The following is a 19401-nucleotide window of genomic DNA, read 5'->3' on the forward strand; positions in this document are numbered from 1 at the left end:
TGAAAGATTTATATAAAGTAGTCGATGCCAGGAGGAAATGCAGTCAGTCCTCGAGTTATGAATGTAATGGAGCCTACCCATTCCATTCATAACCCAAGGATTCATAGGAGTGAATTGCATAACTTGAATGTGATCACTTCCTACTTTTGACCACACATTCGCTAATGAGGTTTCTTGGGGTGGGGAAGGCCATGGGGGACCTAGTAATGGAATAGGCCACCTGCTTCAGGCCACCCCAGTCCTCCCCTGACCTACTAAGATACCTCATTCTCCCTCCTCTGGAGTCCCCACAATTGCTCCTCTCATCCTGCTGCACGGGGTCACTTACCTTATGAAGATCTGTCTCTTCTCCAGCCTCTCTCTTTCTTTGCCTGCTCCTTCCTTTCTCATTGGCAAAGTGCTTGATGAAGCCTTCGGCAATGAAAAACGAGGCACAGAGGGCTGTGTGTGCCCCTATGGGCCTCTTTTCTCACCACCAAACCACTTGATGAAGCTTTCAGCAACAAAAAACAAGGTGTGGAGCGCCGCGCGTGTCCTTCTGGGTCTCCTTTCTCACCGCCAAACCACTTGATGAAGCCTTCAGCAACAAAAAATGAGGCACAGAGGGCTGCATGAAGTGTTCCGGGCCTCCTTTCTTGCAACCAAACTGCTTGAGGATGGCTGTAGGCTTCGGCAGCCCTTTGCAAAAAACCTTTGCCAGTAGGAACAGAGTTTCGGAGGGAAGCTCTCCTAAGAGCTTCTCGAACAGAGCTTCAGAGGGAATCCCTCCAAAGCTCCACTGTTGCCAACACAGGCTTTTTGCTAAGGGCTGTTGAAGTCTATAGGGACACAATCTCCCTGCAGGTTTAAGCAGGAAAACAGCAAATGGAGGGAAGACCTGAAAGACTGAAGCCTTCCCTCTGTTTACAAAAGTCCAGGTCTCAATTTGCAGAGAATAGAGGCCTAAAATGCGAGATCAGTAGCATAAGATCTTGTGCTAATGAACTCGCGTGAGATCGCATATGTTAGGCCTCTGTTCTCTGTGAATGCGCTGAAAGCCTGAAGCAATGAACAATGAAGCAGGCAAAGAAACTGACAGAGGGGAGCTGTTCGCAAGGTAGTTGAGTCTCCACAGGTGGAGTGCCTGTGAAGATCTGGCCGGGGATGGGGGGATAGGCAGGGTGAATGTTGCAGAGCCTCTGTGGTCATTTGTAAGGGCAAACAACTGCTATAGTGCTGCAGCATTTGTAATGTCAGGACTTGTTCATAAACACTAGATGATGTTTATCGTGTAAATTCGAATGTTCACTAAGGAAACGTTCATAACTCAGGGTTTACCTGTAAATGGTGCTACTTTCCTACTTTTTAATGGAATGATTTAAAATAAGTGAAAAGGTTATCATTTCCATCTTTCCCAATATGGACTCTCTGGAATTGTTTGAAACTATAACCTCTCAGAATTCCCAGCATATTTGTAAGTCCTGGAAAATATAGTTCCAAGATATCCAGAAGGCCAATCCAGAAGAAAGTGTGGAAAAAATGCCCACTGTGAACAAAAATGAAAGATTTGGGAGTTAAATGCAATGAAATGTCAGAGTGGGTTGGGATACTTTCTGTCTCTGGCACTTCCAATCTTCTCTTTCAGGATGCCTTTTCTCCCTATCTCAAATAGTAAGCTGAAATAGAGAAACTAGATAGCTCTTATCATAGATATAAATTGAAATCTTACACATGGGGATTGGGATAAGGATTAAAATTACACCAAATTTTGCCATCCATAATTTTAAATTTAACTACTTTAAACAAATGGGAGTTCAGAGTAAAAGTTATCTTTTGTTTTCAAAAATGTTTTATAGAGCCTGGTATGTAGATGGACGAGTTCTGGTCGTAGCTGTGACCTTTTTAATAATTCTTCCTCTATGCCTTCTGAAAAATTTGGGTAAGGATAAATTACCTTTTTTAGACTAAAAGATTGTTGAAACTTAATTTTAAACATGTCTTTCTATCCCTTCCTTCTAGGAATGGAAACCTGAAAGTACAGTTGGGTACAGATTGAATATATTTGGTTGTTTAAGACACTAAATCATGTCTTTGTTTCATTTTTCTATTTCTGAGATTGGTTATGTCCCAAAAAAGTTCTGCACTCCCTGAGAACAGTAAATAACTTAGCTTGCTTCAATTAAACAGTGCTATTAAGATATGTTAATATTAAAAAAACTATATAAACCTTAGTTTAGCCAAACATCATAAAATGTTTGTAAAGTCAAAATATTCTTGAATTCCTAACCCAGAACACTGTTGTTTCAAGTTTTAATTTTACCAAGGCTCTACTTCTTGCTTATTATATTACAAGCCCCCTGTATTTACCTCTTCAGAGCTTAATCATCTACAGTGTATAACAAGCTGTCCAGGTTTTTTTTTCATAAAAGTTCACCCAGGGAATCTAAAAGTGCCTTTTACTTTTGTATTGCTTACAACATGGGAATGCATTGGGTAATGTGGGGTGGAATTTTGAAAAGGACTAAAACTAGAAGAAAAAAGTAACTAAATTAGATACAGTATATTATTAGTATAATTATTACCCAATTATATAATAATTGCCCCTTCTTTCACACTAAGCATTACAATTCAGCAGCAAAGGTTTGCAGGACACTGTAGCCCTTGCATTATAATCTAATGTTTTCTTTTTCTTCTAAAAAATTTCAGCCTTTACTGATGTTTGGAATATAAAGTAATATTTTTGTAGTCAAGAACTTTTACAGTCCCATGTGAAGTATGGTTCTTAATTCTAATAGGTTTTTTTTCATTCAGACTTAAAAATTCTGCGTGGAAATTGCAGGTTAGTTTCAAGACATAGGCAAGAATGGTATTAATAGTGGATTATCTTATGGCCAGAGAAATTTTTAAACCATTTGAGTTATTGCAAGAGAAAATTGGATTACTGAAAATTATGAAATGGCAGTTTCATTTCTTGATTTTACAGTTTGGTCAAGATGTACTACTCTTGTTATAAATTACCGAATTTCTGACATGAAAAATTGTTTTTAATTATTCTATATTCAGATGTTTTACAAGAATATTGCTAAAATATTAGTTATTTACAAGAATTTAGAAATGAAAAACTAAAATATCCTATATTAACAAATCACTGGCTGAGAATCTTAAAGAATATTAAATATGCATTTTTAACCTTGTCAGATTTTATAACAAGAATTGGAGCAATCGAACAAAAGCATTTTGAGATTTATTTATTTATTCATTTGATTTCTATGGCTGCCATCTCAACCAGGTGCCTATCTGCAGCTTTCAAGTCTAAAACAATAAAACATTTAAAACCATTTAAAATAAGTAAAAAAGTAAATATATATAACAGCTGAGGTAATTATTCAATTTAATGCCAAAAGATGGGGCCCTTAATACTTTCAGAATCCCAGCTTTCTATTGATGAATTATTGACAGAAGGACTGATCAATATTATGCCATGTGGATGAGGTATAATTATGTGTTTTAAAATTGTGATTTTCTAAAATTGTGTAATATATATTTGTTGTTTCCTTTTCTTTTCTTTTTTGTATTTTTGTTTATATTCCCATTGTCTCTTCCTGTTTTCTTTCTTTTCTTTTGTTTCTTTTTTGCATATCAAACAAATATATTGGGGAATAAATTCAGCCAGGGCCAGTGTAATATAATTAGATCAAGGAGAGGCAGATTCAAGTAATCTCCCACTACAAAGCTCCCTGAATGAGTATGACCAGTTCTCTTTCTCCACTCAATTTGTTTTACAATGTTGCTGATTTTGTTGAGATAGCATTTAAAGAACAGCTCTCTCCACTCCCGCCTGCAATATGCCTCCCTGAGTTGTCAGAGAAGAAATGGTACATAAATGCAATTAATTAATTGAACTAGCTTCTAGTCTAATTTCTGCATCACACTGATGGCAGTGGAACTCTCGTTTTACAATGGAAAACATCAAAAAAATATTCCCTCAGAGTAACTCAGATGACAGAGATAAAAATCAACCATGGCGATTTTTAAAAGATGAATGAATATATAATTAGACTGTGATTGACCAACTGTGAGGAACACACAATTGGAATATAACCTGAGTGTATTCCATATCAAGTACAATAGTTCAAAGTTCTGGTCATTACTTTTGAATAATCTACACAGTTTGACAGAAGGTTATTTGAAGAACAATCTATGCCACCTTCTCTAATTGGATAGCAGATGCAGATGTATGCCAATGTAGTAAGAGGAGCTTTGTTTAGATTCATCTTATGTACCAGTTGCTCCCTTTCCTTGTTTGGGAAGCCCTTCAGATGGCCACTAATACGGTGGTTACCTTGAGACAGGACTATTACAGTGCACTTATTGCAACACATTGGCTGGCCTTGAAGACATTCAGAAGCTACATGTGGTTCAAAATGCAACAGCACAAGCAATAACAGGCACTTCTCGTACTGCCCATAAATCATCACTGCTGTGCAACCTCTATTAATAGTTGTAGCTCAGGGTTGAAACGAGGAGTCCTTGGTGCTCACTGAGCTTGGTTGTTTTCTTGCAGACATTCATTACCCAAAGGGTAACATTATCAGTGCTAAACCTATGAAACTATATTATATAGAAATATATTTCTATTTAAAGAGAATTTTTAATCAATACATCTTTAAATCTCTGAGGGAGATGGGCAATTTAGAAGATGATAGATAGATAGATAGATAGATAGATAGATAGATAGATAGATAGATAGATAGATAGATAGATAATAGATAGATAGATAGATAGATAGATAGATAGATAGATAGATAGATAGATACATCAGTAAACATGTTGAATATTACTAGCCCAACTAAGAATCACTGCCTATTAAGTTCCATTATATTTATATGATCATTTAAAAAGGTGAATAAGTTCAAATGCATATAAGGGGTGGAATGATGATCCATTAAGTACATAAATGAAAGTAATAATAAATTACTGAATATGTTGTCCTTTGAATTTCCATCAGGCTATCTTGGCTATACTAGTGGATTTTCCCTGACATGCATGGTATTTTTTCTCATAGTGGTAAGTTGGACTTAATGTTTCAATTTGGTCTGAGTGATTAAACTTTAAATTAAAATTAAAACTATTTGCTGAATCTTTCAACTTTGATCCTTTGTTGTAGGTCATATACAAGAAATTTCAGCTTTCTTGTCCTTTTCTGGACAGAAATGCAACAGATGCTACCTTTTCCAATTTTAGTTTTGGCACGGAGGCATGCAGACCAAAGTATGTTACATTTAATTCTAAGGTATGGTTTTTTTCTGCAGTATTTGCCATTTCTTTCTACTATAGAGCTATAGGTGTTACAGGAACATACAAGTTCAATTATAGAATGTGCTTTTTAAAATTTTTAATAAGAAATCTCAGAGTGTATACTTTGTCCTGGTATTGGGGAGTAAAACTAAATGGTGCTTAAGAACTGTGTTCCATAGTCATATATCACTAAGCACATTCACTGAAATTTATCTTTCAAACATTCATTTTACTACAGATGCAAAAGTATAGAAAATTCCAATTCTGATATTTGAAACAATAAAGACTTTATAACAACTTTAGGAAAAGTATCCTGATTCTTACTTTTTTTTTAACAGAGTGTGTATGCTTTGCCTACCATTGCATTTGCATTTGTGTGCCATCCATCAGTCCTTCCAATCTACAGTGAACTTAAAGAGTAAGAGAATATTTATTACTGATTATTTAAAAAGAACATTTTCATCTGAATGATAGAAATATTGAGTAATATACTGCAGTGCTGTCATTATCCAAAAGAGAGGGAATATTTGACACTGTGCCCTCCCCCCAGCATTCCAGAAAGATTTGATTCATTTGAGAGGGGGATTGTCTCACTGGGCATTTTCTTTAGACTTGCACAGCTATTTGTAGAAACACCAACAATGCTAACACAGTCTAAATGGATCTTGAGTTATAGCACCATTGTTCACATCTGGCTCAAAGGCAGCTTAACCTAGCAGAGATATAAATGATGGGTTTTTTTCTTCCTCTCCCTTTTAACCTTACTCTTTCAATCAAGTGTTTACAAATTACAATGTTTCCCGCAAAAAAAGACCTGGTCTTATTTTCTTTTGATCCCTGAAAAAATGGCTAGGGCTTCTTTTTGGGTGGGTCTAATTATCGACTCACCAACAGCCCTGCGGCAGGCCCACTTCTGCAACCGCTTGCCGCCACTTGCATGCATCGCCCCCAGCCTCCATTTCACCATCAAAACCTTCCTTGAAAGCCCTCTGCAGCTGAGAAACAGGCTCCGGTTTGACGCACACAGTGCCCCTGGCTTCCATTTTGCTGTCAGAGCCTTCCAAAAAGCCTTCCAGACGACAAAAGGATCAATCTGGAGCTCTTTTATTGGCTACAGGGGGCTTTCAGGAAGGCCTCTGTAGCTGATAAAAGAGCTCCGGATCGATCTGGAGTTCTGTTATCAGCTGCAGAGAGCTTTCTGCAAGGCTCTGATGGCAAAATGGAGGCCGGGGTATCGTGTAGTCAATCTGGACCTGTTTCTTGTTTGCAGAGGGATTTCCAGAAGGCCTCTGATGGAGAAATGGAGGGTAGGGGTGGGGGAGGCACCATGGATCCTGTTTCTCAGCTGGAGAGGGCTTTCCGGAAGGCTGTGATGGTGAAATGGGGGGCGACGGCCAGTGGCGACGTGTGCAGAAGAAGGCAAGGAAGGTGTCAGGGTGTGTGAGGCCTGGTAAGTAGGATAGTTCCAACCCCCCATCCCCCCCTATCTTAATTTTTACCTTGCCCCTTGCCTTGCACCCCGGAGTGGGTGGGATTTTAATTAGGCTAATTTGGGGGCTAGGGCTTAATTTGAGTGCATGTGTTCAAAAACATGATAGGGCTTCTTTTTGGGGTAGGTCTTGTTTTAGGGGAAACACGATATATATCACTAAAATCTGGAAGGTAGGGTATATTGAATTCTCAGATCTTTGGAGGCTTCTTTGTTTTAAATATATATAAGCCTAATTAAAAATCTGAAAGCACAGATATTTTCTGTATCCTGTAAAGTTTACATGCCTTAAGGCAGAATCATAATTCCAGAAATTGTATAGGGGTTATAGGTATATAAGTAAAGTAAATACCCTGATATTCTCCAAGTGTTTGGACTTGGTGTCAAACCCAAGGAGTGTCAAACTCGCAACCCGCAAGCCAGTTGCATCACGTCCTGGCCCTTCCCCCGCCCAGTTTAGTGAAGGGGGAAAGTCCCGAAATGTCACATGATGATGCTATGACGATGCAAGATTGACACCCCTGATCTAGCTTGTTTCCTGTTAGCTGAGGGCCTTAAATTAGAAATTAAAGTTATTAAGCTTAACAGTTTATGTAAGCACAGTGTATGCTGCTATAATGAGCTACTACTGCTTAATAGCCTATTTTGACCTACCATGGATTTTTTTGATGGTTCGATGATTACTTAGTGCTGACACATTGAGGAAAATATTATTTATACATCGGCCTCAAAGGATTTACAACTTTTCATTACTTGGTTTGCCGTTTTGTTTCTTCTTTCCTCTTTATTAAAATATTCTTTGTAAACCAGATTCCTGTTGTTGCTTAAATCAACCAAGAGCTTTTTTCTAACAAGTCAGTATTACCTTCTTAGAACAATCTCAGAAATCTTAGTGCATTATTGCCTTTATCCCTATAGATCAGGGGTATCAAACTTGCGGCCTATGGACCAGATGCATCACATGCTGGCCACCCACACCCCCGTTTTAGCGAAGGGGGAAAAAGTTGTGATACATTACATGACAACACTGTGTCATCATGAGTTTGACACTCCTGCTATAGATCATACATTTATATTTCTCTTGTCCTAGATTTTTGGCTGCTAGATATTCGATTGCATTTGATATCAGATTTAGATACTATAAACTGGAATGATGATACTACAGGATATTATATGTATTTTGTTGATTTATTTATTTAAAATGTCTTATCCCATTTTAATGCATAGATGTTATTTTGAGGTTGAAAGTTAAAATGAAATCAAAATTAGTATCAATTAAAAATAGTTATCCAATAAAATAATATTAAATAACAGCAAGCATAGTCTTGGAATAATTTTTTCTGTCTGTTACATAAAGACTTTCTAAAAATCTTGCTGAAAATCCACCAGAGAGGGGGCTAGCTTATTCTCCCAAGGCCAGATATTAAATGGTTTGGATGCAGCTATTGTGAAAGTCCTTTCTGTTGTCCTTAAGATACTTGCTTTCATTACTTTCAGGACACAGAGAAGGAACTTTCCATCAAATTGTACATGCAACCAAACTACCTCTAAGAAGTCTTGGATAAGCAATTTATATGTCTTCACTAATGCTTTGAATAGACATAGTAACAAACTCTATTCTAAATAGTAGTAGGTAGGGAGTCTGCACAGCTTCAGGATCTAAAAGCAGGGTTATTGTGAAGACATAGTCATCATCTTTCACAATGAATGGGGATGGATTCTTTCTTTCATTTCATAATCACAACAGAATCCTTCTCTTCCACCTCAAGAACTACTGTAGCTTTCCTATAAAACTAAATAGGAATTTTGGACATTACCAAAATAGACTTACTGCAATCATTCCAGCAACTGTTGTTTGCAGTGGGAGAAAAATACACTCACAGTGTTAATCCACATGTTTAATCACATATATTACTATATTTACAGTAAGTTCATTCATTTGCTTCCACTATAGATAGATCTTTGCAGGGGCCCACTTGCATTGCTCTGACACTGTTACTAAGAACCTTGCAAAAAGAAACGAGGTAGGATGCTGGCAAGGAAGCTTTTCATTTGTGGTGCCCCAATCTTGGAACCTAATTCCCATGGAGACTCTTTATGACTTTCTCCCAGGATTGGAATTTTGAATGTGCAAGGGACCCTTGGCTCTTGTTTTAGTGAATGTTTTTTTTTCAATTTTGTGGTGCATACATTACACTATATTTTAATTTTGTACTAGCAATGCACACTGTCTTGAGCAGTGGTGAAATTCATTTTTTTTTACTACTGCTTCTGTGGGCGTGGCTTGGTGGGTGTGGCGGGGGAAGGATATTGCAAAATCTCTATTCCCACCCACTCTGGGGCAGCCAGAGGTGGCATTTGCAAACTACTCCAAACTACTCAAAATTTCCGCTACCAGTTCTCCAAAACCTGCTGAATTTCACCCCGGATCTTGAGATTATACATACTATACTAAAGAATGACCCTCTAAGAAACATGTACACATTGATGTAAAATAAGATGAGGTTTGGATGGAAATTAGAAAGTGAACTTTTTAATCATTAATTCTTAAATTTGGGGAATGTTTCATGTGTTTTAAATCTGTTCCTTCATGACAGTGAATTAGGAATGAATTTGAGAATTTATATATTAGCTCTTATTGTTAAAGAGTTGGATTAAGAATGAAGTATCAGTTTTTACTATTTGCCTTTGTAACTAAGCTTCACATTAATACTAATTTTATCTATAAATGAGTATAGTAAATGGTATATGGTCTGCGAGCATGGATTAAAGTTTAATAAATGTTGCTGAGGAGTCAGGCAGCCTCTGAATGAAAATGATAATTGAATGATAATACCATCAATATTCATTTCTCTTTATTCCTCTCACCCCTTCCTTTTTTTTTTACAGTCATTCCCAGAAAAGAATGCAGATGGTTACAAAAATCTCTTTCTTTGCCATGTTTGTCATGTACTTTTTAACTGCTATTTTTGGTTATTTGACATTTTATGGTATGTATGTATTCAGTTTTCCCTAACATGCATGATATTTTAGGTAACTTCTTCTTGACTCATAATACTTTTTAAAGCAAGCAACTGAGGCCAATAATGATTACCCTATAATTCAAACATTATCACAGTCAAACATGAATTTTATAAAATGTGTGTGTTGCCACTTTCTTTCTTCTTTGTAAAGAAAGTAACATCCAGATCAGGAGGCCTCATGCTTAATTTGAAAATGGCATTTTCTTATCTGATAATGCTGTTCTGCTGCTGGACTGGACTCTGGTCACATGATCTTCATTTTAAATATCCCATGGCAGTTTCTCAGCCAGTCTAGCAATCTTTTGCCCCCCCCCCAACAACCACTTTAAGGGAAGGGGGAAAGCCTTAGCCACCCAGTGTCACCTCAAACCACAAGATGAGTGGCATATAAATTTGAGAAATGAAATTGAATAAAAATTAGTAAATTTGATTTTGATACGTGAAGGAAGGAAAGAAGAAAGGAAGGCAGGAAGGGAAAGCAGAACAGGAGTCCTGTAAGCCCTTCCCAGTCCATGCTACTCCCTTCTGTGTTCCCCCAACTTTTGCCACACCTCTGCATACCTTCCCTGACCCATGTCACACTTTTTGTAACCTGCACCATCCCTTATTAGCACCTTACCTGACAAATGTAGCATCTCTTGTACAATACACACACCTTCTCCAACCCATGCCCTTTCATCAACATTGCCCAACCCATGCAGCACCTCTTGGGCATCCTTATACACTCTTCCTGTAACCCCACTCATCATCTCTTGACCTGCATATCACACTCTACACACTCCCAAGCACCGTCAAGCATTACCCTCCCAGGTGCTATCCCCAACTGGTGCAGTACATCTTACACAACTTTGTGACCCTATTCACTTTCTTCATCCACACACCCCTCCACACCCTATCCAATCCACACAACACCTCACATATGCCCCAGGAACCCTCCTGACTATGCTACCCATCTGTATACCATCCCTGGATGGCGTCTCTAGTAGATACCCACATCCTCTTCCCAACCCACAGTATCTCTCACACACCTCCATGTATCATTTCTGACCTGCACCACCTCACTTTCACCTCCAACCAATGGCAGTCACATGCCTGCCTGCTGGCCTTGGGATTGAAACTTCCTGTTGGCTTCCCCACTGACTTTCTCCTGAGCAAAGGGATGGGTGGAAGGATGGATGGATGGATTTCTGATGCTCCCTACCAGCTTCCCACAAGGTAATTCTACAGGAAATCTGGCAGGAAGTCAGAACCCACTCCTTTTTTGCCCACTCATGGTCATTCTTTTTCTCTCTTTAAGTAAGGAAATATCTCTGAAACAATAACCCAAGGGGCACAGGTTGTCCACTTATTAGCATCCATTTCTATATGTCTGCAGTGCATATTTATTATCTTTGCATTTGTTTCAGGATTCTGAAAAGGAACATATAGAACAGGGGTGTCAAACTTAAGGCGTGCAGGGCAGATCCAGCCCACAGTGTTGTTAGATCTGGCTCATGAGGCCACCCCAGAAACAGTGAAGGACTGGCCCATGGTGCCTCAGCCTGGCCCAGGCCGACCAGGTGCTGATCTACAACATGGTGGTGGCTATCCAGCCAGAATGCAATCAGCCTTAGATCTGCGGAGCTGCCCTGGAGCCAGCGATGGGCCGCCACAGCCCCATACACTGAGCACATTCACAGGAGGCGGTGAACATGTGAGAACTGGTGTCCTTTCACCCAGGATACCAGTGCTTGCTGCCTCCTATGTGTGTGCCCAGGGAGCAGGGCCAAGGCAACAGGGGCTGCCCTAAGCTGGCCCAAAGGGGCACTGTGGCTCTAAGGCTGACTGCGTTCCAGCCTGGATGGCCGCCACCACGTTGTAGATCAGCACTGCATCCGCACCTGTGCCTCCATACCCCGTTCATTGGCCTGGCCTCACAGCCCTCAAGGCTTCCCTTTTGCTGAGGCAGCAGAACAGTCCCTTGCTGGTTCCAGGGCGGCCGCGTAGATCATATCTAAGGCTGACCACATTCTGGCCTTGATGGCTTCAAAAGATCAGCACTGAGCCTGCCACCAGGGCCTCCATGCCATGCTCGCCAGCCTGACCTCACAGCACGTGATGCTTCACTTTCACCAGGACCGCGCCTGCCCCTGCATGGGAAAGCCATAGCCACCTGCCCTTGTCCCTTCCTGAGTGTGGAGGAAGGAAGGAGATGGGAATGAGAAGCAGGGGAGGAAGAAGGGGAGGAAGGAAAAGGGTAGGGATAGGAGAAGTAAGTGTGGGGGAGGAGAAGAAGGTGGAGGAGGGAAAGAGGAAGGAGAAGGGGAAGGAAAGAAGGATGGAAGATGGAAATGAGAAGACGGGAAGGAAGGAAGGAAGATGGGAATAAAAAGGAGGGAAGGAAGGAAGATGGGAACGAGAAGGAAAGAAGGAAGATGGGAATGAGAAGGAAGGAGGGAGATTATGAGAGGGAGGGTCTGAGGAAAGTCCTGCCTTAGTACTTGGCCACCAGCAGCCCTGCTACCTTTCACCATCCCCTTGCTCATCCTCTTCCGGTGGTCTCCTATTCTATCCTGTTCTAAGGATGCTTTGGTTACAAAGCTGGGTCCTCGCAAGAACCCACACACTTTGCCCGCCCACACACACCATGAGCAACTTGGCCAAGGAGAGAGAGCACAGCAGAAGCAGTCTCGAGGAGGAGGTAAGTGCAGCTGGGTGCCCCCTTGGGAAAGTGGCTGGGCTGGGCTGTAGAGTCCCAGTGCCCTGGGAGCTCAAGAGCAGGCTGCCACTTGCCTCCGCTGCTCAGAACTCCGACCAGCTTGCAGTGCCATCCAGGGGTTCTCCTCATGGCCTGAGAGGGACAGCGAGGCTCCTGTGATGGACAAGGGTTTGGTGCTTGCCTTGGTCTTGCCTTCCTCTTCTGAAGACAAAGGATCCCCCCGAGCTCAACCTGGGCCACCACAGGCACCCCCCAATGTGAGCAACATTGAGCTGGCCATAGCCAACCCAGCCATGCCCATTCAGCCCCCCGAGGTCAACCACAACCCTGATGTGGCCCTCAATGAAATTGAGTTTGACACCCCTGATATAGAAGATTGTAATGCCAATCACCCAAACTTTGATTAAATTTGAAATTCGGATCAGACAATTGATTTGAGTTAGAAAATCATACAGATTCTCACTTCTGAGTCAATTAAGAAAAAGCACATAACCACAAACATTCATTGAAAATTGAATTACTGTGTATCTGTTAGCAGATACAAATGGATCCCACACAGTTTGATATGCTGAACCATTCTGACAATTCAATTTGAAAGGGTGATTCGCCAACTTCATTTCAAAAGATTAAATCACAAGTTGTTTGAGATGTTTTTTTTTACTAAATGGCAGCTTGTATTAATTATCTGACTGCTAGAACAGCTCTATCATTGTTTTCCCTCCAGATTCTGTACAATCAGATTTGCTTCACAAATACCAGAATAAAGATGACATCCTTGTCTTAACTGTTCGTGTTGCCGTCATTGTTGCAGTCATACTTACAGTCCCTGTGTTATTTTTCACTGTAAGTTGGAATTTTCTGTCCATTTGTTAATAGATTGATAGTTCCCGAATACAAGAATTGAATTTTTGCTTCCTTATTTAGTTTTTGTTTTGGCAAGAATAGATTGCAAGTTAACATTGCCCCAAACTCCTAAATTCCAAATATTTGCAATATTTTCTCAAAAAAAGTATGATTAAGAACTGTCCATTTAAACTGATTGACATGTACTTCTCAATTGTGTCTAATAAATAATGTACTTATTAATCATGCTGCAAAAACAACGTTTCCTTTCTGAGCCATACTATTTTCCTATTTACTCCATGAAGTTCTATTGATGGGCTGTTTTGGTTAATGAATATTATTTGATACACAGCTGACTCCGTCTGCATTACAATTGTTTGTATTTTTCATTTTCCTCCCTCCGCTCCCTGTTGTTGTCTGATAGGTAGGTACTCTGAAGGCTAGAATATTTAAAGTGATTTGAAATGTTGAAGTATTCGATTTGTCTTTACTCTAACATAAATAATTGCTGGTGCTCTTGTTAATGCTTAAATATTAAAACAGGAACATTGATGTTCAGTGATATTGTTCAGCCTTTCACGAATCCAGGCTGTATTAGGGCATAAATTTCATCATTCCTGCATATTGTTCATTGATGAGCAGTATAAAAGTGATGGCAATTATAGTACAGGTAATCCCCAGGTTATGAATGTTCCCTTAGCGAATGTTCAAAGTTATGTGATAAGCTCCCTTTAGTGTTTACGAACAAGTCCTGAAATTATGAATATTGCAGCAACACAGCAGAAAAACAGGATCCTGAAAGAGAAGACTGGAAGTGCCAGAGACAGAAAGTATCCCAACCCACTCTGGTCAATAAGACTCATACACTGCTTGCTTCAGCCAGATCATTCCACCTGCAATGAAACTTGTAGCTTCTCTGGATTTGATGCTCATAAAGTGCCTCAATTACCTCTGAATGTTCTGGGCAACAACCCAGTGATTACCATAATTGTCCATGTCAGTAAGACACTTCATTGCATTTAACTCCCCAAACTGGTTTTTGTTCAGTGGGCATTTTTTCCACAATTTCTTCTGATTGGCCTTCTGGATATCTTGGAACTATATTTTCCAGGACTTACAAATATGCTGGGAATTCTGAGAGGTTATAGTTTCAAACAATTCCAGAGAGTCCATATTGGGAGAGATGGAAATGATAACCTTTTCACTTTTTAAAAATTATTCCATTAAAAAGTAGGAAAGTAGTACCATAAACCCCAAGTTATGAACCTTTTTTTAAGCGAACATTTGAAGTTACACAATAAGCACCCCCTAGCGTTTATAAACAATTCCTGAAATTATGAATGTTGCAGCACTACAGCATTTGTTTGCCCTTATGAATGACCGCAGAGGCTCTGCAACATTCACTCTGCCTATTCCCATCACCACCACCAGGCCAGGTCTTCACAAGCACTTCACCTGTGGAGACACACTTACCTTGTGAAGATATCCCTATCACATTTTCTTTGCCTGCTTCGCTGCTTCAGGCTTTCAGTACATTCACAGAGAATAGAGGCCTAATGTACTGCAAGATCATGCGAGATTAGTAGCGTGGGATCTCAACCCAGGCAGTGACCAGGAGGACAACATGGGTGCTGCCGGATCCTCATGTCCCTTGGAAATGGAGCGGATGGCAGAACTGGATTTGGAGGAAAGATCTGTTCGCCCTAGGTGGTCATTGGGAGTGGGGCAGAGATATGATCCTGAGGAAATTACCACCAGCCGACGTCGGCGACCTGCAGCTGCCTGGCAGGAAGCCGAAGAAGAGGATCTCATGATGTCCCATGCTATGAAACTCTTCCAAGAGGCTTGGGAGAAACGTTTTCATGAGAGCCAGGCTGAGAGGGAATCTGATTTTCCTGATCAAGAAGGGAGATGTGCAGAGGACCTGTCTCACCCTGGGGGGGGGGCAGACAGTAGAGCTGATCAGGATGAGAGAGCCCGTCCAAGGGGGAAAGCCCCCCCCTCCGCAGATGCCAAATGGCAAAAGTTCCTTCTCTTGGTATGAAATTCGGAGGTGACCCCAAAGAACTGGGATTTTTCCTGGTCCAGGTCTGGAATTTCATGCAACAGGAGAAGATTTCCCCAACGAGTAAGGCAAGGTGTGAGCTGTGACTATGGCATTGGAGAATAAGGTGACAGCTTGGATGGTTGCCTTGCATAATGATGACTCCCCCCTGCTGAGAAATTACAATGTATTTATGGCCGCCCTGAGGAAGTGTTTTGATGACCCGCTAGCTAAGCATAAGGCGAGAGCCAAGATGAAAACTCTTACTCAGGGAAGAAGTCCAGTGGCTGAGTACATCCAAGAGTTTATGAGCTGTCAGTGCATATGAGGGAGTGGTCCGAGGAGGCTTTAATGGACAGTTTTATGGATGGTCTGAACCAAGATATATACCAGAAATGTGTTAACAGAGGGACCCCACGCAACCTGCAACACTGGTACGAGCTGGCAGCACATGTGGAGATTGACCTAGCCAGGAAGACAATGATAAAGGTAAAAATTCCCCTCCTACTCACCCCTCCAGAGAAACTCCGAAAGGAGGAAAGAGTTGGTCTGCAAGTAAGCCCCGGTCTACTGCTTGTTTCCATTGTGGGAAGGAGAGACACCGAGCAGCAAGCTGCCATTCAAAAATCGGCCCAAAACCCACTGCTGCTGGGGAGAGAAAGCCAGACAAACAACCGGAGAAACAAAAGGACACAACCATGAAAGGGGTGGAACCTGTTTAAAATTTCCCTCCCAACCAAGGGGAGGAAGAGCCCTCCTTTCTTTCTGGGGAAAGTGAAACTGACTCCAATGACGACCACTTGGTAAGTCCTCGATCAGGCCCCATGACCATTCCAGTAGAACTTAAAGTGCCCTCTACTGGAGTCCAAGGGAAAATGCTGGCCCTCTTGGACTCTAGATGCACATGTTGCGTAATTAGCCCAGAAGTGGTGGAAAAAATGGGATTAAGACTGAGGACTTTGAAAGTGCCCATTGCCTTTTGCCAGTTGAATGGGTCTGTGGCTGGGGGGGAGGGCTGTCCATTTTGTAACCGAACAGTTGTAGCTAGCAGTTTTCATGCAATTAATAAATGAAGTTTTGCATGAGCACCTGTACAAGGGCGTGTTAGTCTACCTCAACGACTTCCTTATCTACACGGAAACACGTGATGAACATGTGACTTTGATGCGCTCAGTCCTCAAAAAACTCTGGGCCTCTGAACTTTATGCCAAATTGTCTAAATGTGATTTTCATCAGGAGAAGATTGATTACCTAGGGGACCGTATTTCCCACAAAGGCATCGAGATGCCCAGCAAAAGTCCAGGCTGTTAATGATTGGGCACCTCCTCGCACCAGCAATTTGCAAAATTTTATTGTCAATTTATTCCCTCGTTCACTAGAATTGCACTGCCATTACAAATCTCCTAAAATCTAAAGGAGAAGCCAAGCCTAGGCCGGGTAAGCCTTTGAACTGGACTATGGAGTGTCAAGCTGCTTTCGAGAAACTAAAGTGACTCTTTGCAGCAGAACCAGTTTTGAAACACCCTGATATGGATGCGCCATTCGTGGTACAAGCCGATGCTGGTGACGTTGAGGGTAAATTGCAACCGCACACTTACACTTCACGTAAGCTTACAGAGACAGAAAGGAGATGGGCCATATGGGAAAAGGAAGCTTTTGCTGTCAGATGGGCTTTGATGACCTGGTGACACTTCCTAGAGGGGCAAAACATCCTTTTGAAGTATGGACTGATCATAAAAATATAGAAGCATGTAAGCTGTCACCTAAACAAGTGCGTTGGGTACAGCACTTCAACCGTTTCAACTTCACCCTCAAGTACACACTTTATGGCTGATGCCTTGTCCAGGCTTCCCCAGTATAACAGCTCTAGACTGAGCGTGGTTCATTCAGTCATGCCAGCTAAAAATCTGGCTGTCCCAATGGTTACTAGGAGCCAAAACCCAGTTGACTTAGATGTGACTACGGACCTAATGAACAAACTCAAGGAGGGCCTTGAGTCCGATGACTGGTTCAAAAAACATTCTGATGAATGCACCATGAAGGATGGACCTTGGGTAGGAGCTAAACTGTATGTTCCTGCTAACCTGAAACCTGTCATTCTTCAACGGGCCCACGATTCGAGAATGGAGGGTCATTTTGGATTTGTAAGGATTTTGCATTTCGTTAAGAGGCAGTTTTGGTGGCCTTCATTGAAAAAATACATTTTTTCATAGCCAGTTGTCCGGTCTGTGCGGCCGCAAAAAGAACACCGGGGAAGCCCCAGGGTCTCCTCCAAAGTGCTGCCCACCCTGGAGCTCCATGGAAGGAGATATCAATGGACTTTATTGTCGAGTTACCAGAAAATCTAGGATATACCATTATTTGGGTCATCACTGATCTATTTTCCAAACAGGTTCATTTTGTGCCTTGCTCCAAAGTCCTGTCAGCAAAGTCATTGGCTAAATTGTTTATTTTACATGTATATAGGTTACATGGAGTGCCTGAACACATTATTTCAGACCGGGGGGTTTAATTCACCTCCCTCTTTTGGAAAGAGTTCCTGAAATTGATTGGCTCCACCCAAGGGCTAAGCTCCGCCTACCATCCTCAGACTAATGGGGCTTGTGAACGGACTAACTCGGGGTTAGATGTTTTATCAATTATCAACAGGATAATTGGGCTGAACTGTTACCAATGCAGAGGTGGCGTACAATAATTCTCTTCACAGCAGTACCAGCATAACTCCTTTTAAAGTTGTGTTTGGTCAGGACTTTGTACCAATTCCTGAATTGCCTCAAGAGAAACCGCAAATTTTGTCCTTATCTGAGTGGAGTGATCAACTTCGGCAGTTTTGGCCCATGATCCGCAAAGCATTAGATGCGGCTCACGAGGCTCACAAAAAACAGGCGGATAAGAAAAGGACTAAGCCAAAAGACTACAAAGTTGGGGATAGGGTGTTTTTGTCCACCAAATTCCTACAAACCACCCAAAAATCAATGAAGCTGGGCCCAAAGTACATAGGTCCATTCCACATTGTGAAAATCATAAATCCTGTATCAGTAAAATTGGAGTTGTCAAAGAACCTTAGAAGAATTTATACTGTATTTCATGTGAACCTGTTGAAACCAGAGCACATTTCTTCCTTTCGTCCGCCTCAACCTTCACCTCAGGTCCCTCTTCTAATTGAGGGAGAGCAACATTTTGAAGTTAAAGAAATCTTAGATTCCAGAAAACATAGAGGTCGCATTCAGTATTTGGTGTCCTGGAAACATTTCCCCCCTTCCCAGGCTGAATGGGTCGACAAATCTCATGTTAGGGCTCCCAGACATTTTTTTAACAATTTTTATTTATTTTTGAACAAAGACAAACATAAAAATAAAAAAAACCCATCTTCCATTACAAATTGTAGAAAGTGTGTCAGTTGGTTACAGTATTTCTATGCATCTCTTCCATAGTCATCACCTGCTTTTCATATCAAATCACATATTTTAAATTCACATATATTTATGTATATCACAATTACGTATATTTCAACCTTAATTTGACTATAATTGTTTTTACATCCTTTTATATATAATATTCAAAATCTAGAATAGGATTATATGATAACATTCTATTAAATCATCCTAAAATCATCCAATCACAATATATCTTTATAACATATTCTAGATAAAGCTCCTCTCATATTCTCCATGTGTTGTTTATATAAAATTTCATATTATCAAACTAATATATCTATATGTATTGTTATCGTTATTAATCATTATTTAACTATAGCTATTGTCACTTCATTTTATACATACTACTAGTAAGCTAAATTTAGCTTAGTTTTTATTATACATTTTCATTGCATCAACCTGTATCTTTCCATATTCTAGTAACTTTCTTAATAAATCTTGTGTGAACCTCTCTTCGCAACATGTTGTTCTTTTCGTATCTCATAAAAGCTCGAAACCCAGCATCTGCTCTTTCCATCAGCTTATCTTTGGTTATCACTCGTACTTCGGTCAAGATTTCTCTCCTTATCTCCATCAATTTTTCTCTCTTC

At 40.7% G+C, this 19401-nt stretch overlaps 1 protein-coding gene across 4 annotated transcripts in view; it reads left to right on the forward strand.

The window, feature by feature from the left end:
- SLC38A1 (solute carrier family 38 member 1) overlaps positions 1–19401 on the forward strand; it is a 161757-nt gene that overhangs the window by 131760 nt on the left and 10596 nt on the right. For all 4 annotated transcript variants that reach the window (XM_081958400.1, XM_081958402.1, XM_081958399.1 and 1 more), the window contains exons 8-13: positions 1836–1918; positions 4988–5046; positions 5147–5272; positions 5616–5695; positions 9656–9756; positions 13212–13330. In XM_081958400.1, the coding sequence (XP_081814526.1) occupies positions 1836–1918; positions 4988–5046; positions 5147–5272; positions 5616–5695; positions 9656–9756; positions 13212–13330 (568 nt within the window). The remainder of the gene's footprint in view (positions 1–1835; positions 1919–4987; positions 5047–5146; positions 5273–5615; positions 5696–9655; positions 9757–13211; positions 13331–19401) is intronic.

This window comes from Natrix helvetica (genome assembly GCF_964273705.1).
Source record: "Natrix helvetica genome assembly, chromosome: 6".
Taxonomy (NCBI): domain Eukaryota; kingdom Metazoa; phylum Chordata; class Lepidosauria; order Squamata; family Natricidae; genus Natrix; species Natrix helvetica.